This window comes from Lynx canadensis, chromosome C1 (assembly GCF_007474595.2).
Source record: "Lynx canadensis isolate LIC74 chromosome C1, mLynCan4.pri.v2, whole genome shotgun sequence".
In the NCBI taxonomy this organism is placed as follows: domain Eukaryota; kingdom Metazoa; phylum Chordata; class Mammalia; order Carnivora; family Felidae; genus Lynx; species Lynx canadensis.
The window spans coordinates 33,650,511-33,674,317 of record NC_044310.1 but is presented as its reverse complement, the minus strand read 5'-3'; the positions used below and the strand labels follow the sequence as shown (position 1 = coordinate 33,674,317).

At 51.1% G+C, this 23,807-nt stretch overlaps 2 protein-coding genes across 7 annotated transcripts; one reads left to right on the top strand and one right to left on the bottom strand.

The window, feature by feature from the left end:
* Window positions 1–380: 380 nt before the first annotated feature.
* On the top strand, window positions 381–16,507 carry ELOVL1 (ELOVL fatty acid elongase 1). 5 transcript variants are annotated; one of them, XM_030327705.1, is made up of 10 exons: window positions 381–2,709; window positions 8,943–9,077; window positions 9,252–9,308; window positions 14,307–14,366; window positions 14,548–14,738; window positions 14,913–14,993; window positions 15,138–15,194; window positions 15,283–15,388; window positions 15,478–15,614; window positions 15,772–16,507. In XM_030327705.1, exons 2-10 carry the CDS (start codon window positions 9,068–9,070, stop codon window positions 15,991–15,993), a joined length of 921 nt encoding a protein of 306 aa, XP_030183565.1. In that variant the 5' UTR covers window positions 381–2,709; window positions 8,943–9,067; the 3' UTR covers window positions 15,994–16,507. The 5 variants fall into 5 exon arrangements, with proteins under 5 accessions (XP_030183565.1, XP_030183567.1, XP_030183566.1 ...); XM_030327707.1 differs by lacking the exons at window positions 381–2,709; window positions 8,943–9,077; window positions 9,252–9,308 and adding exons at window positions 9,771–11,779; window positions 13,020–13,083; XM_030327706.1 differs by lacking the exons at window positions 381–2,709; window positions 8,943–9,077; window positions 9,252–9,308 and adding an exon at window positions 9,771–11,779.
* Window positions 16,508–16,638: 131 nt separating this feature from the next.
* On the bottom strand, window positions 16,639–21,247 carry CDC20 (cell division cycle 20). 2 transcript variants are annotated; one of them, XM_030327701.1, is made up of 11 exons: window positions 20,611–21,247; window positions 20,251–20,439; window positions 19,990–20,138; window positions 19,796–19,892; window positions 19,466–19,594; window positions 19,170–19,366; window positions 18,962–19,056; window positions 18,585–18,813; window positions 18,309–18,434; window positions 17,263–17,380; window positions 16,639–16,897 (listed from the first exon to the last, which is right to left on the bottom strand). In XM_030327701.1, the coding sequence occupies exons 1-11, from the start codon at window positions 20,738–20,740 to the stop codon at window positions 16,719–16,721; spliced, it is 1,638 nt and encodes a 545-aa protein (XP_030183561.1). In that variant the 5' UTR covers window positions 20,741–21,247; the 3' UTR covers window positions 16,639–16,718. The 2 variants fall into 2 exon arrangements, with proteins under 2 accessions (XP_030183561.1, XP_030183562.1); XM_030327702.1 differs by having other exon boundaries at window positions 20,251–20,480; window positions 20,611–20,701.
* Window positions 21,248–23,807: the final 2,560 nt, after the last annotated feature.

The following is a 23,807-nucleotide window of genomic DNA, read 5'->3' as shown; positions in this document are numbered from 1 at the left end:
CCAGGATGGCTTTCCTCCAGTCCACTGAAACTGTGATCAAACCTGAGCCAGACTGCTGGTGGGTGGGAACAGCCACCAGTACCTTCGCCTGCTTTTATAACGCTGAAGAGCAGAGTGAGTCAGGTCTGTAGCCTAAGGGGGCTCCTTTGCAGGCAGGGGCAGGTGTTGAGTCAGCAGAACACCAAAGGGTTTCTCTGAATAAAATTATTAAAATTTTCTTTTTTAACGTTCTTCATATTTGAGAGACAGAATGTGAGCAGGGGAGGGGCAGAGAGAGAGGGAGACACAGAATCCAAAGCAGGCTCCAGGCTCTGAGCTGTCAGCACAGAACCCAATGCAGGGCTCGAACCCACGAACTGAGATCATGACCTGAGCTGAAGTCGGCCACTTAACCAACTAAGCAACCCAGGTGCCCCTGAATAAAGTTATTTAAGTTGATGGCCATTGTGTCAGTGTTAGCCAATCGCGATTTTTAAGAGAGCTATAGCGAGGTCAGAGACTATATGTCCGAGACTTTCAAAGTTGATGCAAGGCAATTCTAATTTGTTCTCTCTCAAACGTTTCCTTAGCTCAGATTATCTTTGATCTAAAAGTCCCAAGAGGTTTGAGGAGAGCCTGTTCATACCTTCCAGCTGCCTTTTTTCTGTTCTCTTCTGTCGCACACCAGTACTCTGGCATTTGTTTGGTGCCGGGCAGAGTTCTGCCAGGCTGTGGCAGCAAAGTACTGGAAAAGTGGTCCCTGATGTCACATCCATTCCTGTACCATCAAGACAAGAAATGGTACCCATAAAGCGCACTAATCGTAGCACACAATAGCTCGGGGAGTCCTGTTACCAGCTCTAAGGCAATGCCGGACCTTTCCTCCATTTCAACAGTACTGCCTTATTGCTCTGTCAGCCCGCTCGGGTGTTCCTGATCTTACCTTTTCCCTTCCTGCTGGAAGTCTCAGAGCTAACTATCATGTTGAGTGGAGTTCAAGTTGTACTTCTCCACAAGCCCTGGATCATCTTTTGGTGACTGCTGTCCTTAATTCCACCAGAAGATTCCCTCCTGTTGAGAGGTACCAACCCAAAGTTTCTTTGTTGTCCCAGGTAATCCCACCTTCATTTTCAACATTTGAAATGGGTTCTTTGTCCTCCCAGAGTGGAAATATCCTCCTGCCCCAACGGGAACACATGCAGGACCTCACCTACATCTGGTGACCTGAAGCACACATTCTTTACTCCGAAGGCACTCACATCTCTATATTCTGTACTCTGGAAGCACATGTTCTCATTTGCAACTCCCTCCCACTCCCAGATCCTCTGGAGTACACACACCTACGTAGCATCGCCAGCTTCAGGATTCGGACAGCCCAGTAAGCGCCTCAGTGGATGGTATCTCCCTCCGCTCACACACTCATTCCCTCAGGAGGGGATATATATGGAATTCCCTTTGAAGAAGAGGACAGGACCTGCTTACTTGTTCAGATGTAGGATTCGTAAAAGATGGCTCTCTTGCTCCACTTTGATGGTGTTCCTGTTTCTGGCTGCTCTGTTTTGCCTGGGGACTGTTTTCTCCTACTCTTGGGGCCCCTGGAGAACGAGATTAGGTCATTGTACCCCAGGTTTATGCCTAGGATGGAGAAAGAAGCTACTGTGAAACCATGAGATCTTACTGCAGCACAGAGTTCACCCTGCTTAAGGCAGAAGCTTACTTAATCCACGCTGACATGACAACCATTGTCTAGGACTGCTTCCTCTCCAGGTTTGCCCTGTGGCTGGCATTCTGTCATTGTGGATCCTCCTGTTTACTCATTGCTCCAGTCACCCTATTCTCTTTCTCTTACGATGTCTATTGCTGCCCTACCTAGCCAACTTTACCTGACCTTGTACCTTCTTGTGAAACAGCTCCTTCCAGCTCTGTAAGAGATTCTGGCTTTAGGACTGAACTGGAAGGGCTGTATTGCATACCTCCTGTGCCGCTGTCAGGCACGAAGCTGAACTCTGCAGGAATGCCCTAGTGCAAGGCTGGGCCCTTTTCCCACTCCATTCTCACCTCCCCCAGGCAGCTGGGAACAACCTCTCCCTTTGTCTGAGCTTCTTGTACAGAATAATCCCCCTTAGGGACAATGTATTCTCTGTGCCCTGTGGACACAGGAGCCGTGTGAGCTGATCCCAGCACCGGGCAGGACGGAGGCTGAATCCTTCCAAACGCCCACCCTGGGTCAAATCCTGATTACTATCCAGAGAAATGATTAAGGGATGTACATTTTCTTCCATCTGTTCCAAATTTGGGAGGATAGCCTATTGAAGTTTAACAATGGGCCAGAGACTGCGGTCCCTTTTCGGATCACTCCTGAGAGTTCATCATGCCAACCCATGGAGGCTTGATGTCGCTCTGGCTTGATGGCCTCAAACACGGGGAACACTCGGAAAGAATTTGCTGCTCTTCACGTGGGGCTTTCTAGTTGAAACAGAAGGTACCCTCTCCAGCCCATCTGATGGGGGCCATGGCGCCCATCCCTTCAATGTGTGTATGTGTCCCACAGGACATTCTTTTTCTCTGCCTCTCTTTTCCCCTTTAACTTCTCTCTCTCTTGTTCTTGAACTCCTGTGAGTCACTGAGGCAGAGCTAGATCTCTATAATGGTCTCTACATGAGATCACAAGCTCTCAAGTGCCACCTACCATTTGGACATGGCAGCTTCCCCAAGTGCATTATGGACAAGGTACCTGACTTCCCTGCATCTCCGTTTTCTCACCTGGCTGATCCCAGATATCCTTCCTAGCTTTAAAGTCTCTGGCCATGATTCCCAAGCCTACCTGTCCTGTCCCCATGCATTTTGATTGTTTTCCACATTGCCTATGTTATATAAGATAAACTGAAATTTTCCTAGCTCAGCCCCTGAATCCTTCAACCCCCTACAAACTATTCCTGAAGCTCCCTCTCCATCACCTGCAAGTTAACATTACCAACCTCCCTCTAGACCACTTCCCTCAATTGTTTTCTAGCTTGCACTGGTTCTCTAGTGAAAATTCATCAAAGAGGTGGTAAGTTACCCCAGAGACACATGGATGTATGTCAGAATTTACCTTCCCACTGTCCAGCATCCCTCTCTATCCCCTGGGCAAAATCTGTGTACCAGAGAGACTCTTCCAGTGAAAGCAGTGACTGACATTTTCCATGGGATGATAGCCTGTTCTACTGAATCAGAACCTGATCAGAGTCTGGGCTGCTCCCCTCCCTGCCTGCCCTCTGCCGCTCTACCACCTTCCCTTGTTCTCACCTGAATCTCCTGTCTGAGGTCTTCTCTTGCCCACGCCCCTGCACGTGCGCTACCTGTGGTTTTTTTTGTTTGTTTTTTACTACTTTCTTTGGGCTGCTCCCATTTTCATGGCCCCCATTAGTGTCCTGTGTCTTTTCCATGTTACTCCTTGACCTCACCTGTCTACTCACTGACTCACAGCCAGGCTCTTGATATACAGGGCTCCAATCACTGCCTCTTCCTCCACCCCTCCCATTCCTTCTACCACTCCTCTGGAACTCCTCTTCAGACATCACTGTTGACCTCATGGCTAAATCCAGAATTATTTTCAATGCTCATCTTACGTCATCTCCATGGTGTTTGACAGTGCTGACCATTACCTTTTCATCTTTCTCCCCACTTGGCGCCTACCTCACTAACCATTCCTTCTCTGCAGCTTTTGGCCTTCTGTCCTTCTGCCTGCTGTCTCTGTGACCACTACGTTTTCTGTATGTAACTCAAATTAAGTTTTATTTTCAGCTCAGAGCTCTCTGCCCCAGGATCCATAGGTACCTCAGATACCACACGTTTAAGTCCAGCCATCCTTCCCTCTGAACCTGGTTTTTTTTTTTTTTTTTTTTTCATTTCCTGGGTGTGACCTAAGCCAAGTCTGTGGAAGCCATCCTAAACCTTTCATTCTCTCTGTTGTCCCTGGTCCCCCCGTGACCCAGTCAGTTACCAAATTCTGTCCATTCTGGCTCCCCAATATCTGTTCATCCCGCCCTGCAACTTAGGCCTCTTTCCCCAAAAGAGTTTTTCAGACTCCCTGTCTCCCACTCCAACGCATATGCCTGGTTGCGTTGGCTCCCGGGTAAACTGTGGATCGGATCACATTGCTCCCTTTGATGAAAATTCTTTTTTTTTAAATTTTTTTAAATGTTTATTTATTTTTGAGAGAGACAGAGACAGAATGCGAGTGGGTTAGGGGCAGAGATAGAGGGAGACACAGAATCTGAAGCAGGCTCCAGGCTCTGAGCTGTCAGCACCAGAGCCTGACGTGGGGCTTGAACTCACGAGTTGTGAGATCATGACCTAAGCTGAAGTTGGACACTCAACCGACTGAGCCACCCAGGCGCCCCTGATGAAAATTCTTTTGATAGTTCCCTCCTTGTGTTTCTTAAGCTGGAGTCCACATAGCTGGCAAGTTGGTGGGGCAGTGTGGCCAAGGCACAAAGTACCAGGATCAAATCATCCTGGTACACTCCTTTTCCTAGGAGTAATTTAAACAGACAACACAAAACTATCATGTATGCATTATGAAGAAAAAATATACTTCAAGGAAGTCCTACTCTGAAGGGATTCAGAGTAAGCTACCAGATTTCCTAGGATTCTTTCTTTCTTTCTTTCTTTCTTTCTTTCTTTCTTTCTTTCTTTCTTTCTGTCATTACATTTACTTCATTGGAAAGGTTTGAAAAAACAGCTCACATTTCCTGGAAAGGCAAGTAAGATTCTATGTGATCTAGCCCCCTGACTGCTTCTCCTGACTTATTTTCCATATTGTCCTGCCATCCACCCTATTTCCAAGCCGTACAAACTGCTGGAGATTTCCTGAAAGTGACAAACTCTTTCTGGCCTCCATTCCTTTATTCCCACTGATCCCTCTGCAAGTAACACTTTGCCCCCATCATTCTGTCTGATGAATACCCAATCATCTTTCAAAACTCAGCCAGTGAGCCATTCCTCTGTGAAGCCTCCTGACAACCCACTGTGTGCACAACTCAGCACCACGCCAACTAAGTAAGGTCAGTTACCTTCTCTTTTATGCTCTTTATTGTCCCCCAAGTTCAAGCAGACTGAACTGTCAGCATTTGAATTCCAGTTCTTCTACCTGATAGCTAGCTGTGTGAGCTTTGGCATGAAATGTATGTGTCTGGCACACTATAGCATCTGACCCATCATAAACGCTATAAATGGTAGCCGCTGCTATTATCAGTGGTATGATGATTTGGTTGACTTTGGAGAGAGAGTATAATGTAGCATTTTGGTTAAAAGAGCAGGTTCAGGGGGGCCTCGGTGGCTCAGTTGGTTGTGTCTCACTCTTGATTTTGGCTCAGGTCATGATCTCGTTCATGGGATTGGGCCTGTGTCAGACTCGTGCACCAATGGCATGGAAGTGGCTCGGGATTCTCTCTCCCCCTCTGTCTGCCCCTCCCCTACTTGCACTCTCTTTCTCAAAATAGATAAATAAACATTAAAAAAAAAAAAAAAAGAACAGGTTTAGACTGCCTGGATTCTAATCCTAGCTGTGCCACTTACTAGCTGTTTGAATTTGGACAAGTTAATTTACCTCTCTCTGCCTCAACTTCCTTATTCCTGGGGATGATAATATTAGTGGCTATATTGTAGATTTGCTGTGAAGTTTAAATAGATGAATACGTACAAAGTGCTCAGAACGGTGCCTGACAATAGAAGCTCAATAAATATCCACTATCCTCAGGGTAGTGTCTAGAACTCTAATGTCCAGAATTGCTGCTTGAACCAGTGATTCATGAGTCCCTTTGGTGAGGACATAACTTCTCCCTCCTCTGCACCTTGTCTGTGCTCACACCATGCCTGCCACCAGGAGCTCCGCCTCCTGAGAGATCCTCTGTGCACATCTGATCTCCCACCATGTCTCAGCTCGTGCAGAGCAGTCCCTGGAACATTTTTACATTGGTTTACCTGGTGTGATAAGTCATTTTTGAATTTACTTTAGTGAATTTTCTTTCTCCCCCTTATTTGACACCTATACTCTCCCACTGTATACTTTGATTTTGATTTGAGACCAAATGACAAGCTCCCTCACCTGAAATGTTCTGTGTCCTCCCTTCTAAACTGAATCTCTTCCCTGTCCAAACCAGCTGAAGACTCAGTCCACAGTCTGCCTACATTCTGACCCTACCGGGGGCCCTACTTCTCTCCTAGATGTCTCTGTGCAGGTGTGATGAGTTCCCTCGTCATCTGTCCACGCTTAACTAGGTCTGTGCTCAGGTCTTCCTGGGCTGCTGTTGTCTTCCCCCCGCCATCCCCCCCCCCCCCCCCCGGGGAATCGCAGTCCTGAGCTCCTGCTTGCTTCTCTTCACACTCCCACCAGATCCACAGGCCTTGTTTTGTCACGGCAACTCCACTGTTCTTGCCGATACGCTGGAAGTGCTTCAGCTGGGCCTTGACCTGGGAGTCAGGTGCTGTCTCATACCTCCACAGCTTGCACATGCCCTACCCTCTCCTTGGACTGTCTGCCCTCTCTTTTTCCTGCTCCAGGCCCCCTTGTTCATGTAGTGAATAACTCATCCTTCCAGTGTCCCCTCCTCCTGTCGTCTACCACCTCCTGACCTGGACACATGTGTTGTGTGACCTTAGGCAAGTTACTTCACTTCCAAGAACCTCAGTTTCCACCTCTGTAAGATGGGATTATAGCACAGACCTCAAAAGCGTACCTGCAACTGAACATATTGAAAATTAAAGTTAAAACTTTAAGTAGCTCTTGCTTTTCTACAGGGTAAGGTCCAAACTTCTTAAAAGGGCATAAAAGGCCATTTGGGTATAGAGTCAGCATTCAAATGCAAACTCCTATTCTCTTCCCTTACTCTCTCCTGAGGAATTTCATTTTTATTGCATCATGGCCTGTTAGACTGCTTTGGTTACAGCACATTAAAATTAAACTAGCCTAACCAAAAACAAAGGAAGGGGGTCCCAATTGTGTTTGGGTTATGTGGATGGGAAGTTGAAAGGTGACTGGCTGTAGGTGGGCTCAAGGGTCCGAAGTCCAATGGATGTCCGATGTCCGAGGCTCTCTGTCTCTGTGTTTTTCCACTTGACAACAGTAGGGGCTCATCTCACCCAGGAACTCTGATTATTCTTGCTGGGATTCTGTGCCATGAGGAGTTTGGATTGGGGGAAGTGGGAAGAACCACGATTCCCAGGCCAATGGAGTGGGGCAGGGATTCCCTAAAGGAAATGAAAACAAGGGGGTGGGGGAAGTGTCTGAGCTCCCACAGTCCACTTTGTGTGATTTCAGAGAATCTTTGGATGTTTTTTTTCTTTTTTTTGCCTCGAGCCCCACCTGTTCTTCTAAACTTACAGAACTGTATTTAAGATTGTGCAGTGTGCAACCCTCCCTCACAATCCACGTGTCCCCAAAGGCATTCAATTCCTCCACCCTGCTCCACCTGAGTTATCCCACACAACCATCTTACTGTCAATTCTGGGTCTCTCTCTGCTCTGTCTTCTCTCCCTGCTCACTCACCTTACTTTATTTATTTATTTATTTTTTTATTTAAAAAAAAAATTTTTTTTAACGTTTATTTATTTTTGGGACAGAGAGAGACAGAGCATGAATGGGGGAGGGGCAGAGAGAGAGGGAGACACAGAATCGGAAGCAGGCTCCAGGCTCTGAGCCATCAGCCCAGAGCCTGACGCGGGGTTCGAACTCACGGACCGCGAGATCGTGACCTGAGCTGAAGTCGGACGCTTAACCGACTGAGCCACCCAGGCGCCCCGACCCTCAGCTCCTATTGTCTTTAACCCACGACTCCCTGTGTCTCCATGCTCTGTCCCCCTCCACTGCTCCACCTGCCCGCCCCCCCCCCCCCGCCACACACACGCGTGCACGCACAGGCACGCCTTTTCCCATTTGTTCCTCATTGTTGTTCCTGCTTCTTTGACCCCGCTTCCTTTGCATTTTTCTGTTGGAACATGTAAAGCCTCAGATAATCAAGGGAACTGAGTTGTTAGCATCCACACGGAGGGTGGTTTCAGATTGAACCCTTGCAGAAAGTACATCAGTGGTTTATCTTCTGGGGAATGAGGATGGAGAAGGGCCCCTGAGAGAGTAGTGAGTGAGGAGTGAGTCAGGTCGGGTGGGACCCTGGGGGAAGTCACCTTACTTCCAATTAGGAAGGCCGCATGAAGGAGGGGGAGTTGTTAGACAGCTCTACTGGGCATTCTTCCCCCCACACCCCTTCCTCACCACCTGGCCTTCATCCTTATCAAGACTGAGTTCCCGGACCCCTTCAGTTTCTCCAGTTCATCAGCCTGCCCCTCATGCTGGTAACCTTCCACCCAGCTTCTCTGCAGGCCCCAAACAGCCTCCTTCTCTCCCAGTCCCCTGAGAGTCCCCTGACGTGGCCATCTGTGAGGTGTTCCCTTTAGCCAAATGCTAATCCCTCCATGTGGATGCTGGATCTTTCTCCATATAGCACGTAAACGTGCTCAAGCCGCTTCCCATTAAAAACAGCCATTAGAAGGTGAGAGCCAGACGTTGATATTTTAAAAGCTCCCCAGGTGATAGACAGTGTGCAGCCAGGGCTGAATAACACAAATCCAAACTTCTTACCCTGGCATACAGGGCTTTTTATAAACCAATTCCTGCCCATACCTCTATGTCCTCTGAGCTTGAGCCACATCAGACTATTAGAGCTCCCCAAACCCACCACATCTCCTGCTTCTATGCCTTCACATACTTGCTTCCCTCTGCCGGCAATGCATTTCCTTGCTTTAGAACGTGTCCTTTAAGGCTCAGCTTTGGTGCCATTTCTGTGAAGCCTTCAACAACTCACCCCCACCCTGGGGTGAGGTGCCCCTCCTCGTGCTCTCGTAACTCTCTGGGTTTATCTCTGTGGGAACACTCACCACATGCCACTATAATTGGTTACTCAGACATCTGTCTTCTCCTCTAGACCGCGAATATTTTGCAGGAAACCCAGGGCCACGCAGATGCCATTTGGTAGGACTTGGGGCTAGATGATCTCTCTCAGATATTGGAAGATGCTTTCTCCTAGGACCGGGACAGGAACTGTGCGAAATGAGCCTTGGTGCGTGTTCATTCACTTAATCTGTCAACATTGACTGGGGGCTTGCTGTGGACATGTACCACGGGTGAATAAATGATAGTTGTAGTCTCTACAAGTGTCTCTACTATGTTTGACCTCTGGGACTGTTACATCATCCCTGATAATCTGCTTTGTTTGTTTCTAATTCGCCTCTAGACGGACGCCGAATCCAAAACCCCTCCAGTAGTGCTCTCAGAATGGTGTGTGCACACGGTACGCATGTAGGAAATACTGGTTACACAAATGCTCATGAATATGCATACGATATTGACATATTGGTTATTAATATTGGCGTATTCATTTTTAATGCTTTTGTTATTTTATTTTTGAGAGAGTGTGAGCAGGGGAGGTGCAGAGAGAGAGAGGGGGACAGAGGATCTGAAGCGGGCTCCATGCTGACAGCAGAGAGCCCAATGTGGGGCTCAAACTCACAAACCGTGAGATCATGACCTGAGCCAAAGTCTGACACTTAGCTGACTAAGCTACGCAGGCTCCCCTCCTCCTCCTCCTCCTCCTCCTTCCTCTTCTTCTTCTTTTCTCCTTCTAAGTTTATTTATTTATTTTGAGAGAGAGGGAGAGCACAAGCAGGTGAGGGATAAGGAGAAGGAGAGACAGAATCCCAAGCATGAGCCTGACACGGGGCTCAAACTTACGAACCGTGAGATAATAACCTGAGCCAGGATCAAGAGTTGGACGCTTAACCACCTGAGCCACTCAGGTGCCCCTATATTGGTGTATTCTTGATGTGCTAGTTGCTCCCCACCCTATCTATGAACCAGTGAGAACAGAAACAGTGCTAAGCGCTTAACGTGACCTCACTCCTTTAATCTTCGCCATAGCAAGGTAGGCACTGTGGCTCCCATTTCATAGAGGTTCGGCAACTCGCAGAAGGTTACGCATGTACTCCCTGGAAGGTTTAAACTTGGGCCTGTGGAGTCAGGTGTGACCCCAAAGCCACTAGAATATACCTGGAACATATTAGGCTTTCAACGAGAGGTGGAGTGATTTACTACCTTGGGAGAGCTGTTTATACCTTGTATTGAGCCAGGGGCCAGGCCTGGAGAAGTGCGCGTGTGTGACAGATGTTGACATCCTTGGGGAAGGTAAAGCACAGGATATGCACAGGACACAGGTAGAGTGGGAGACGGGGCCAGATCAGGGAGGCCTTAATGTAACAACACTAAGAAATTTGAGCCTTTTGAGTCCTTCTGCTATTTCCTTTCCAGGGCAGTTACTAATGGGCTGGATCATAGCTATTCTTTGGCTCTGACCTCTTACCTCTAAGACTAAACTTTCGCACAGATACGTTCCACCATTTATGCACTACTGTTTCTTCCAAACCATTGTTTCTTCTGAATTCCCTTTCTGTCCACATTTACACCATCCAATCTGACAAGTAGTTATTGGGTCACTATATGCAAAGGACTGCTCCAGGAGCTGCCAGAGATATAGGTTTCATTTTGCTAAAACTTAGCCCTTATCCCAGTTCAGTCTAGTAGGTTAGTGTGTGGAGCTAGGAGGGGAGAGTGCAGGAAGGCGGATGGACAGCTAAGTATATATAGAGAGTGCACCTGTCTTGGGACATCTCCAGTGTCTGCCTCTCCTATCCCATCAGTTTCCAAACCTTCTTACATCAGGCTGTCTTCTCTCACCTGGGCTGCCTCAATAGCCTCATCACCCTGGCTGCCAGAGTGAAATGACTCAGCTAGAGGCAAACCCAAACCCCATGCAGGGACAGCATCTGCCTGGTTCATTGATGTGTCCCCGGTATTTACCACAGTCTCACACACGGTAGGTGTGAGATAAATATCAATAAATATCTGATAATACAAGCCTCATTGCAGCCTCCTCAGAAAGCTTCGCTGTTTCTCCTCTACTTCCAGAATAGAACCAAAGTGCCCTGGTTGGCCTTCAGGCCCTACGGCATTTCAGCCACAGCTGGCTTCACTTCCTTTCGGCCCCCCCCCCCCCTTTTCACTACCCTCAAGGCCAGTTTAGCTAGTGATTCACTGTTCCCACCTCGGGGCATTTGTATTCTCCCATAGCCAAATCCTCCTAGCAGTCCCTAATGCTAGGGTTCATCCAAGTTTATGGGCTCCCAGGGAAGGCTTCCTTACACAGTTGCTCCCCCTGGCTGAGACCTCCCTGCCACCGCAGGTCAGCCCATAGAACACACACTGCCTCGGTCCAACCCTCCCATCACCCTCTGGAGTGAAAGCTCAGGGGGAGAGGTCTGCTTAGTCCTGGAACTTTCCTCAGGGTCCTAAGCTGGGTGGGCCTGCCACAAACAGAGGATGTGTTGGTCACGTGGGTGGGCAGTCACCAGAGGGCCCAGAATAAGACTGAGGGTCGGGAAGAAGCAAGGTGCACCTCTGGCGGGCCAGGGCCGGCCCAGGGCGACCTGATGGAGGCGAGCGGCAAGATGCCGAGGGAAGGGGTGGGGAGTCCGGGCTGGGCGTGCTTCCTGCCCCGGAATCTGGCGGCCCGCCCCTGCGCCCGCCCCTCGGGCCGAGCCCAGTCGGGGCCAATCAGCAGGCGCCCCCCGCCCGGCCCGCCCTGTCCCCCTCTGGTGACAGAAAGTCGGCCCAGCAGATGAGGAAGTGGCAGGCAGGCTGGCCCTGGGGACTTCTCTCTGGCCCTGCTCCTTCCAAGCCCTCCACTCCTGCCCGCCTGGCCCCCCACTGGTGAGTCTGGACCTTCCACGGGCGGGCTGCCCACGTGCCCGGGCACCCTGCCTAGCTGGCCCTGCCCTGCCCTGCCCTGCCCAGCCTGTGGGCGAGGCTGTTCCCGGACCGTGGGTGGGAGGTCCCAGCTCTCTGGGGCCGGCCCTGGCCGGCAGGCTCCCTCCGATCCCGACTCCCATTTGCTCAAACCTAGGCCTTCTTCCACCACCTCTGGGTCTCGTCCCTCTGTGCCTCTTACCCTCCCTCTCCTTGGCTCCCTGCTCCTCTCTTCTCCCTTCCCCTCCCCCTTCCTTTGCCTGTCTCCTTTTCCCTTCCATCCATCTTAAAGGAAGGAAGCACCCAACCGAGTTCCCCTACCGGAGACACACCCAGTGCTTCTCAAGCTTGGGGAGAGGTCCTCTCCGGAGCCTAGAGCCACTCCTGACCTTCAGGGCGCATGAGTGTTTGTGGGAGGTGAACTTGAGTGGTGGCTGAGAGAGAGCGGGAGAGATAACCAGCTGGCAAACTCACATGGGTCAGGGAGGAACTGTGTGTCTGAGTGCAGGCCTATGCCAGGTAGGCCCTACCACAGGAGAGGCAGCGGACCAACAAAATCTGGTTGTGAATGAATGAATGACGAAGGTCATCCATGAAAAGAGACCTGTATGTATGACCCAAGGCAGGTGTGTGTCTGCGTGCGGTGTGGGTGGTTTTATGTTCATTCACCTCAAAGTGGAGTGTCCGAGTTTATGTCTGTGACCACATTTATCTGTGACTCACATACGTGTGAGTAAACCCGTAAACCTGCGTGTGGGCCGTTTGCACATGGTGATGCAGGACCAACGAAGAGTGTTCTGGGTGTGTTGCCAGCGTGAATGGAGTGAGGAGCAGGTCTGAGTATATCAGGAACTGCATGTCGAAGTCCGTGGAGGCTTGTTTGGGTGGTGTGTCAAGAGGAGGGTGGTTGTCACCAGCAGGAGGTGTGAGGGCTCCGTGTGTACATATGTGCGCTGAGGGGGGGGCGGGCGGTGGTCAGTCTGTCGATGGTGGTGGTGGGGAGAGCCATGCTAGAGGCGCTCTGTGCATACAGGGGGACTTGGGGCCTGACGGTGGTGGGGGCAGCTGGGGGTCGTCACGGAGGCTGGGGGAGCATCTGTGAGATGTGTGCCCCGTGAGTGTGGGAGGGGCAGGGGTGCAGCCTCAGTGGATGTGTCAGAAGGTGTATTTTTCACTTGTATTTTTCACGTTGTTGTCTGGACAGAGGGAACCTGGCAGACTGGCGGGCAGGCAGCTCGCAGAGCATCTGCTGCCCTGGCCGTTTTAGGGTAAGGCTCGTCCCTCAGGGACCGCCCCGGCATCCCAGGCTCTCCTGGGGACCGGCCGGAGCTTTTGTGTCCCAGGGCGCCCTCCCCCGACATTCCTTCAGGCTCTGAGGGGGAGAGGGCCTAGCTCATTAGGACCCTCCCTAAAGGAGGGGAAGATTCCTGAGACCTCCCCCACTCACCCACCTCCTCACATGCCACTGGCTTCCCTGCCCCTCCCAGGGAGAGAAGGGTGATTGCACCCATTCTGAAGCAGGACAAACTGAGACTTTCTGGCTAGTTTAGGAGAAGATGCTGGGTGTGGGTTTTCAGCAGTTCTCTTGGGGCCAAGGTGAGCCCTGGGCTGGTCCCGTGAGGTTTCTGACTCAAAACTAAGCTAGAGCTTTAGGTCATCTGGCTGTCCAGGGTGGGTGGGTGGGTGGGTGGCGAGCCCCATGCTTTACTTGGCTTTCTCAATCCTGGTGGGTCCTGCTCCTCCGGGCCCTGACCTGTGGCCTGGCCCCACCCTCCACCTCATGCGCAGTGCAGCGGGGGCGGGCGGAGGGCGGGCCTCTGCCAGATCTAGTCAGACAGGTGGAGCCGGGGCTGGAGTCTCAAAGGCTCCTGAGTCTCAAAGGCTCCAGAGTGGAAGGGCTGGAAGGGGTGCCGGAGAGGAGGGGAGCCAGGAGTTGCGAGAGACGCTGGAGGTGAGAGCCCGGGAGGGCAGAGGAGAGGAGGAAGGGGCAGGAGGGAACCGGCGTCCCGAGAGACCAGCATCCCGAAGGTGGACCGGAGCGGTTGAAGGGGAGGATCCCTGGGGAGAAGACAGAACCAGAGCTGGAGAGGTGGGAGACTGGTGGGGAAGGGAGAAGCGGTCATTCCGGAGAGGAAAGGTAAGACTCTCCGGAAAGAGACCGGACTTGGAGAGTTCCCCTGCAGAGAAAGAGGGGAGGAGAGGTCTGGGGGTGAGAATCTCTGGAGGAGCAGAGAGTGAGGGGAGGCGAGTGAGGTGTGGAGCGGAGGGCGGGATCTGTCCTTCCCAGCAGGCAGGCGGGATGTGCGGGGAAGCGGTGCCCTGGCCAGACGGCTTCCTACCCCCAATCCCCAGCAATTCCTTCCTGTCAGTCTTCTGTCCTTTATGCAGGGAGGTTCCGGGAGTTGTCTCATCTGGTCTGCTTCCTGTCTGTGGGTCAAGGGTGGGATGGGGGCACGGTCAGCCCTGACACCCACCCTCCATACCTCCCCAGAATCCTTAGCCAGGATGGAGGCAGTTGTGAACTTGTACCAGGAGATGATGAAGTATGCAGGTAAGATGCCGTCTACCCTTCTTTTCTCCTGTCCTGGGATCCCTGGATCTAGGGCTGTCTCCTAATGGAGAGTCCCTGTGAACCCGTTGACCCTTTGTGACCTGGCCCCATGTCTGTACACCTGGTGGGCACCCTTTGGGACCCCGTGACCCTTTCTGACTCCTTGACCCTTATTCTACAGATCCTCGGGTCCAGGGCTACCCTCTGATGGGGTCCCCCCTGCTAATGACCTCCATCCTCCTGACCTACGTGTACTTCGTTCTCTCACTTGGGCCTCGCATCATGGCCAATCGGAAGCCCTTCCAGCTCCGGGGCTTCATGATTGTCTACAACTTCTCCCTGGTGGCGCTCTCCCTCTACATTGTCTATGAGGTGGGCCCCTGGCATGTCTAGGTTTTAATTCCTGCTGGCAGGATAAGGGGCAGGCCTTGTGGCCAGAGCATGGCATCTCCTTTCCAGAGAGGCTGAAATCCATTTCTTCAGCTAGATAGCAAGAGGGATTGGGCAGGGTGGAACTCTGGTGGTCTAATCCACACCCCTTCCTAGTTCTTGATGTCTGGCTGGCTGAGTACCTACACCTGGCGCTGCGATCCTGTGGACTATTCCAACAGCCCGGAGGCACTAAGGGTAAGTAGGGACAGGCGTAGTGTGGGGTGGGTAGGTTATAAGCAACCTGGGGATAGGAGTTTGGGTGTGACTTGGGCTCCTGGCCCAATTTAGGGAAGTTTTCGGAGTAGCATGGGTGTCCTAAGGCTGCCTGACTTCTTGCAGATGGTTCGAGTGGCCTGGCTCTTCCTCTTCTCCAAGTTCATCGAACTGATGGACACGGTGAGTGGTTATAGGAGAGGTGAGAACCTGTAGGGAGAAAGGAGAGGCCCTGGCTCAGAAACCCCTTTCCTTTCCGCACTCTTCTCAGGTGATCTTTATCCTCCGGAAAAAAGACGGACAGGTGACCTTTCTCCATGTCTTCCACCACTCAGTGCTTCCTTGGAGCTGGTGGTGGGGGGTAAAAATTGCCCCAGGTGAGTGGTGAAGTCCACCGGGGGAAGAGGGGCAGGCATTGAGGACCAGCAGCTCAATGCTTCTGACCTTGTTCATTGTCCCCTCACAGGAGGAATGGGCTCTTTCCACGCCATGATCAACTCCTCTGTGCATGTCGTCATGTACCTGTACTATGGGTTGTCTGCCCTTGGCCCTGTGGCTCAGCCTTACCTGTGGTGGAAAAAGCACATGACAGCCATCCAGCTGGTGAGGGGCCTGGCCCATAACTGTCCCAACCTTCTGGTCTGGATCCTACCTTTATCCAACCTGCCTTACCTTTGACCCCATCCCTCCACACTCCACATTCAGTCTTTCTCTGCCACCTCTCACTGTTCCCTCTGACCCTTGCCTTCCTCCATTCTAGATCCAGTTCGTCCTGGTCTCCCTGCACATCTCCCAATACTACTTCATGCCTAGCTGTAACTACCAGTATCCAGTCATTATCCACCTCATCTGGATGTACGGTACCATCTTCTTCGTGCTGTTCTCCAACTTCTGGTATCACTCCTACACCAAAGGCAAACGGCTCCCCCGTGTACTTCAGCAAAATGGAGCTCCAGGTACTGCCAAAGTCAAGGCCAACTGAGAAACATGGCCTACCTAGGCGCCCACCTAAGTGCCTCAGGACTGTGCCTTCGGCAGCATCTGACATTTTTCTTCCCACCTATACCCGTGACCAGGGCTTATGTGGTCAGGACTGAGCAGGGGACAGGTCCTCCCCTCCCCACAGCTGGTACACAGGGACCACAGCTTCCGTTCCTCACCCACTTCTCCTGGCCAGCTCCAAGGATGTGGCCTCATTGCCCTCTGCCACTCTGGAGCTGGGGGCTTGAAAGGGCTGGATACTTATTTCCCCCTCCCTGCCTTAAACTTGGGAGAGGAGCACTCAGGACTGGCCCTCAACCAGGGTCTTGTGGCCTTTTTCCTCACACTGAAGAGGTCAGCAATAATCTGTCACTGTGGACCCAGGATCCCTCCTCTACCCACGCTGAAGCAGAAGCTTCTTGGCCAAAGGTCAGGGTGGGTGGGGGGCCTGGGAATACAGCCTGTGGAGGCTGCTCCCTCGCTTATGTCTCCATTAAAAGTGACAGAGAAAACCACCGAGGCTGTGTGTGTACATGTGTGAATGAAAGAGGTGCTAGCCTTATTATCTGCAAACAGGAGGGATGGTTCTGGCTCTCTGATGACAGACAGCAGAGAGGAGGCTCTGGGAAGGCTGGGACAGAGGTCATGCAAGGAGAAGAGAGAGAGACATGACTTTATTAGAAAAATAAAAAACAAAAACAAAAAACTGAGGTGATGAGTTGGTCCTCAACGGATGCCTTGGTGAATGAGGCTGCTTTTGGCTGCACTGGCTTTCTCCCGCTCCCGCCGCCGTGCAGGGTCCAACTCAAAGCAGCGCCACAGCCTCAGGGTCTCATCTGCTGCTGCCGATGCCACCGTGGCCCCGTCTGGGCTCATGGTCAGACTTAGGACCCGGGCAGTGTGACCTGGGGCATGAGGATGAAAAAAGTGAGAGTAGAGCATAGGAATGTAGACATACCTACAGCCTCCAATATTGAAGGCCACCTACCTTTTTTTTTTTTTTTTTTAACACCTCTGAGGTATTTAATTCACATACCATAAAACTCATCCTTTTAAAGTAGGCAATTCATTGGCTTTTAGTATTTCCAAAGTTGTGCAACCATCACAACAGTAATTTCAGAACATTTTCATCACTCCTCACCACCTTCTCCCCATAGCCCCTAGCAACCATCAGTCTGTTTTTATTTCTTTGCATTTGCCTCTTCTGGACATTTCAACAGTCATATGATATGTGGCCTTTTGTGTCTGGCTTCTGTTATCTGGAACCTACCTTTAAGCTCAGCCACCTTGGCCATGGTTGGGTATTTCCAAATAACCAACTGGTTCTGGGCAAAGCCGTGGCCCGAGATGAGCTCCTTGTAGTGGGGAGACCAGAGGATGGAGCACACCTGTGGAGAGAGAATGGCATGTGGGCTCAACAGAGCCGATGCTACTCAAATCAGAACTAACTCCATTCGAGCATTAGGCACCCTGCCAGGTGCCACAGACTCAGACTTGAATAACCACAGTTCTTACAAAAGTTTTTTCAGAGTTAAAAAATTGTTATCCATTTTACAGATAAAGAATCAAGCAGAAGGAACTTCAGCAAGTTGCCTAAGATCACATGCGAGTCTAGAAGGTGACAGAGCCAGAATTTGAACTCTGGCTCCAGAGTCAAAGTCTAGAATGAAGGCTGCATGGGGGAGAGGAGGGTAGAAGAGGAGGAACCTGGAGTGGGTGGGAGACCCACCAGCAAGGGCTTCAAATTTCATTCCAATGGATGTGGATTAAGTTGCTGTAGGTGATAGGGAGCTACTGCAGGGTTTTAGCAGTCACAGACCACCCAGACCCAGTGCAGAGGACAGACTGCAGGAGATAAGAAAAGAATGCTGTGAGACCAGTGCAGGGGGCCTCCAGTGAGAAGAAAAGTGAGGCTTAGGGGAGAGACACATGTGAATGATATCCTGAGGCAAAAATGATGTGTCTTGGTGACTAAGTGAAGATAATGAAAGATTCTAGGAAGTTCTCCAGATTTCTGAGTAAGTTCTATCCCTCTTAAACAATTAAGAGGAGGAGGAACACATTTCAGGGAAATAAGAAGTGACAAATTTAATTTAGGGCATATTAGGACGGTGCCACCTATAGGACATGAGGTTGGAGTTAAGCCACAGACAGAAGTGTGGCCTGGAGATCGTGAATGAGAGCGGAGTCAGAATTTTGGAAACCATCGGGCATAGAGTTGAGGAAGCCACTGGAAGGAACACGGTTGCCCACGGAAGACCACACAGAGTGAGAACACCTTCTGGGAGGGAGGGGCTGGAACAGGTAAAAGACTACCTGGGATTGGGCATCCACAGCACTCAGACAGGCCCCAGAGCAGACGTTCCAGATGCGAATGTGCCGGTCACTGGTACCCCCTCCAGTTGCCAGGACGTTGGACTGCCAGGGACACCAGGCTACAGCCTAGGTAGGATAAAGGTGGGGTCAGCAGGTACTAGAGCTAGACACTGGTCACAGGGTAATCCCGTCTAACCCTGCTGTCCCATCTCCCCTTAACAGTCCCCAGGTTCTGGGTGAGGGTAAGCAGAGGACCCAACCTAGCCCCATTCTCACCTTGACAGCCCCTTGATGCTGGGTGAATGTCTGCAGGGGAACCCAGCCACCCTCTCCGGGAGCACTAGGCCACACATTGACCACGTTATCGTTGCCACCACTGGCCAAATGTCGTCCATCTGGGGCCCAGCGCAGCCCACACACCTCCTGGCTGTGGCCAGTCAGTGTAGCCACATGGTGTTCTGCTACCCGAACATCATGGTGGTGGATATGGCCAGAGCGTGAGCCACTGCAGGAGGGAAGAAGGGAATCAGGTTCTGTGGCAGGGCCAAACACTGCCAGCAGGACTGAGCTGCTTCCATTCAGAGGTGTACATCTGGGGAGAGCTGGCAAAAATCGCACATTGATTTTGCAACAGACTAGCTAAAACCACTAACCTGGACAGGATATAGCTGTTCCAGCATAGGGAGCCCACTCGAGCCGAATGACTGGTCATGTTTCGAAGCCGCTTCTGCTGCTGCACATCCCATAGCTAGAGAGAGAAGGCTGCTAGGATCAGAGATTGCAACTTGCCATTAACATCCTCCTGCTGGACAAGCCTCCTGTCTGGGCACAACAGAACTGCAGCACAGGGATAAGTCTCACCTGCACCTCGGCACTGCTGGTGCCCACAGCTAGGTAGTTGCCCTCTTTTATCCAGGCCACAGAAGATATATAGTCCCCAGGCTGCTCCATTTGCAGCAGCTGCAAGATGTCACCAGAGCTAGCACTCCACAAGTACACACTGTTGTCCAACGCCACAGCCAGTACATTCCCAGAGCTCCAGTCCACAAGGTTCAGGTCTGCCAGAGCAGGGAAAGGGAGGAGAATGAGCTTCCTTGTTTGTCTGGTCCCCAGGCCCTCTTCCTCTGTCCAATGGGCAAAGGGAAGGCTGCACTTACAGTAGTCATTCCGGATTTCAGGGGCGTCCAAGATACGGTCTGGTAGGGAAGGAATGTAACGGCAGGTCTTCCGGCTGGAGCCAGGCGTGGCCTTCTGGCTATAAAGCACTTTCAGTCTGTTCTGGTAACCTGTGGCAACCGAATACGTCTTGACAGTGGGAAAACTGACTCCAGTGGGAAAACTGACTCCTCCCCTGCTCCTGGCGAGGAAGGCCAGAGACGCACCTCCCCTCCCTTCAGTCTTAGGTGGGAAGAGCAGACAGGCATCTCCCCTCAACCCTGGGAATGGGCCAACACCTCCCTCCAAGAAGGAAGAACTTCAGGTCTTACCCTCTGGGGCATTTTGTGGTTTTCCACTGAGCCGAAGGATCTTGGCTTCCTCCACATCAAAGCCGTTCAGATTCAAAGCCCAGGCTTTCTGATGTTCCTGGCACAAAGGGTGGTGGTGAGGCAGGATGGCATGATCCAAAGCACGCAGAGTACACAAAGTACACTCTTGCCTTAAGCCCCTCTGGGCCACATACCTTCTTGGTGGGCGTCTGGCTATTTTCAGGCTGGTTCTCCTTGCTTAGGAGGAAACTGGCCACTTCCATCTGGGAAGCGCTGCGATGGGGGATATAGCGGTCACCACCAGGTTTGCTGGGAGTGGTCTGTGCCTTGGAGCTAGATTTGCCTGGGCCGGGGAGAGGGAAGCCAGAGTCTGAGCAGGCTCCTGAGAGAGGAGGCCTGAAGGCCGCTCTCAGCCGTTCCCTCTTCCTCCCCGTGTCCCGCCGCACCCCACTGACCGGGTGTTCGGCTTGGGGTCCTGCCTGCGCTGTGGGATCGGTTGGCGGCCCGCATGGGTGAGGGGGCCGGTCCCACAGCTTCCTTAGCTTTGCGCTGCCAGCGCGCAGGGGGTGCATTGGGGATGGGTGCATCCAGCTGCAGCAACGAGTGCAGGTCACTCTCGAACACGAACTGCGCCATGGGAGCGTCTGCAGGAGGAGGGGTCCTTGGAGTGGATGCCCGCGGAGCCCTGAGGAAGAGGCGACCGTGCTCTGCCTGGGACTGCCGGCCACACACTCAGAACCAAGCCGGCCCCAGCCCGTCCGGGTCTCGGAGCACGGGCTGCATACCCAACCCAGCTCGACCCACACGGCCCTTACCTCCAGCTCCGACTAGATTCCGATCCCAGACCGGTCTCTGCAGTGCCGGCCTCCGCTTCTTAAACTCTCCGCTCTGAGCACTCATTGGCTCCTTCAAAACCCAACCGTCGCAACCGTCGCCTTCACCCATTGGCCTTTCACGGGACAGGAGGCGGGTCTTCCGGTGCAAGTCACAGGTCTCACGAGAATCCAGTCGTGGAGCGTGATTTGAAGAGTGAGAGAGTTGAGGCCTGTCTCCAGAGAACTGGTGTCGGAAAGAGAGAGGGGCGGGGAGGGGCGCGCCTGGGGGCGGGGCCTGAGCTGCCACTGCATTCCGGAGTCGCTTCCATTCATTCTTCAGCTTGCCCTCTTCGGCCCTTCATAGTTAAAGCGTCCATGTGGACGTATTTATGATGCAGAAGTGCAGAAGTGACCTAAAGCACTTGAGCCCTTCAGAGAAGGGAAAGGAGGCAGGTGGGTAGGGGTGGGGAACGAGTTGGGAAGCTTAGGAGCAGAAAGAAGGTCAGACCTAGTTAGTTTGGTGCCTGTAGGAACACTGCCAGGAAGGACGTAACCTGTGTGGGGTTTTTGTTTGTTTGTTTGTTTGTTTGTTTTTGTTTTTTGAGAGGGGGCGGAGGGGCAGAGGGAGAGGGAGAGAGAGAATCCTAAACAGGGTTTCTCTGAGGGAACCGGATGTGGGGCTCTATCCGTAGACCCTGGAATCTTGACCTGAGCCAGACTCTCAACCGACTGAGCCACCCAGGCGCCCCACGTGTGTTAGTTTTAAAAAACTGTGTTGTTGTTGTTTTACAAACAGGGAAAATGAAGCTGAAAAAGGGATGAATTCCTTAAGGTTAAGAAAAAAGATCAGGATTCAGACTTGCCTGTCTGGAGATAGGATTGAACTGCCTTCTGAAAGACATTGTGGCTTTACCCCCATGGGGCTTTAGAGGTGTCAGGAATTTTGAAGATCCACTAGGCTAACTTGTGCGTGGTGCATCCTCCCCATTCTGGCAACATACCCCTATTTTACAGACGGAAAAACCAAGGCCCAGGGAAGGGATTTGCCTGTGACCACACAGTTTGTGGGAAGCCAGGTTTGACTCCCATTCAGTCAAATCCGCTAATAATGACTTGAATGAATTGTGTGAATGTGCTTAGAGGTGAAGCGGCAATAATAAAGATAATAATGGGTACCATTTATTGGCCATCTACTAACGACTGTGTTTAAACAGTTTACACACATTATTGAGCTTAATCCTTAATCCCATAGGGCAGATACTCTATCTCCTTTTGATAGAGAAAGAAACTGGGTCAGAAAAAGGTTAGAAATGTGCCCAAAGGCATATAGCCAAAAATAAATAGTGGAGCCAAACTATCTGGCTAGCCCCTGCACTCCTAACCAAATGCTATACTGTCCCAGAGAGAGGCTAGAAAAATCATGTTTTCAATCATTACCTTAGGTCAACTCTGATGATGATAGAGAAAAATCTAGGGCTCTTAGCCCAAACTTACTATCATTATTATCTTTGACTTTGAAGCATTCCTGTTTGTTGTTGTTGTTGTTTATTTTCAATTACCTAGACGACTTGGGGTTGGCAACTGGGAGCCCCTGAAACCCAGAGAAAAGGCTATCTAGAGTCAGGCTGGTCAGGGCCTCAAATGTTAAGCTAAGGAGTTTGAACTCTATCTGCTGGGCATTGTGGAATCAGTGAGTTTCTGTATCGGGAAGGGCCAAACAAAACATATCTGAATGCAGGACAGGGCCAGCAAGCTTCTGGAGTAAGGGAAACTGTAGAGAAAAAGGAAAGGGTAAATAAGGGGACAACCTTGGGGAATTCATACATTTTAAAATAAAAGAATGAAAGAAGCCAGTGGAGATTATACTGACATGGACCTTCAAGGGGGAGGAATTTCATATATGCAAAATGGTCAAGAAGAATGATGACAGAAAAGGCCGGATTTGGCCACTGACATATAAGTCATCAGTGACCTGGGAGAGAGCTGGATCAGAAGAATGCATGCTTGGGGAAGGGGCGGCAGAAAGAAGGGTGGGGGTGGGGACAGTGTAGAGGCAGCAAGCATGGGGTACTTATGTGAGAAATTTGGGATTGAGAAAGGGGCGGAGCATGGGAACTTGAGGGAACCAGTACCAACAGGCCTATGCATATTTGAAGGTGAAGGCAAAAGAGCCAAGGAAGGTGAAAGAAGTCAGGCAAGGGCCAGCCGAGAGAACAAGGTGCCTGGGTTACCTTACCCAGGAAGAAGTGGGATAGAAAACACAGGGAGCTTTCCAGTCTAGGAAAGAAAGAAAGAAGACTTTCTAGTCTACCAAAGGTCACTGCTCCTGTCAGGCAGCCCTCTCTTAGAGCTACTCTCTCACAATCTAGTAACCACACTCCCCTCCCCCCTCCCTCCTTGATGCCTAGGGGTAGTCCCACTCCCCACCATTGCTAGTGCTGGGGTACTGCACTAGTCTTAGGCTGGAGGGAAGGAGAACAAGGCTTTAAAGAAGGATAATTAGAGGCCAAGTTGCTGATTAGATGGGGGAACTCCCACCTGAAGGACTTGAATCTAGGAAACCAAAGGGTATGGAAGGAATAAAATTTGGTGACATCCAGGGGGTAGAAGAGCCCAGTTGGGATAATAAAAATAGCTCAATAAACACTGAGTATTTACTATGTGCTTTGCGTTGTGTTAACACTTTTAATCCTAATGTAGGGAAACACTAGAAGAGGAAGAGATCAGGTTCTGAAGAGTGAAGCTAAAGATTTAGAGGTATGGAGTGGGATGAATAGGAAAGTCAGTCTGGAGGTAACATACAGGTTGGGTTTAAGGAGAGATACTGGAGGCAGAGATATTCGTTGGAAGGCTGTAGCAATAACTCAGTAGAGATGGAGGAGATGGACCCTAGGAAGTAAAAGTGGTGAGGACATGATGGCTGAGTGGGTGTAAAGGTGAGAAGTTTAGTGGTTTGGCTCTCAATCTTAGTCTTGAGTCCCTAGGAATAGAGTTGGAGCCTTGACCATAGCTAGTGGAAGGAATTCTGGAAAACAAGTATACTGGATGTCATCCATTTGTCCCATTCAGACCCACTCTTTGTCCCTATCTACCATGCGCTGTACCCTGTGAGGCTGATTTATATGGCTTACCTCAGTGGATTACCTTGGGCTTTGGTTTCTGTTTGGGTTCCACAAATGGGAGGATACTATGGATTA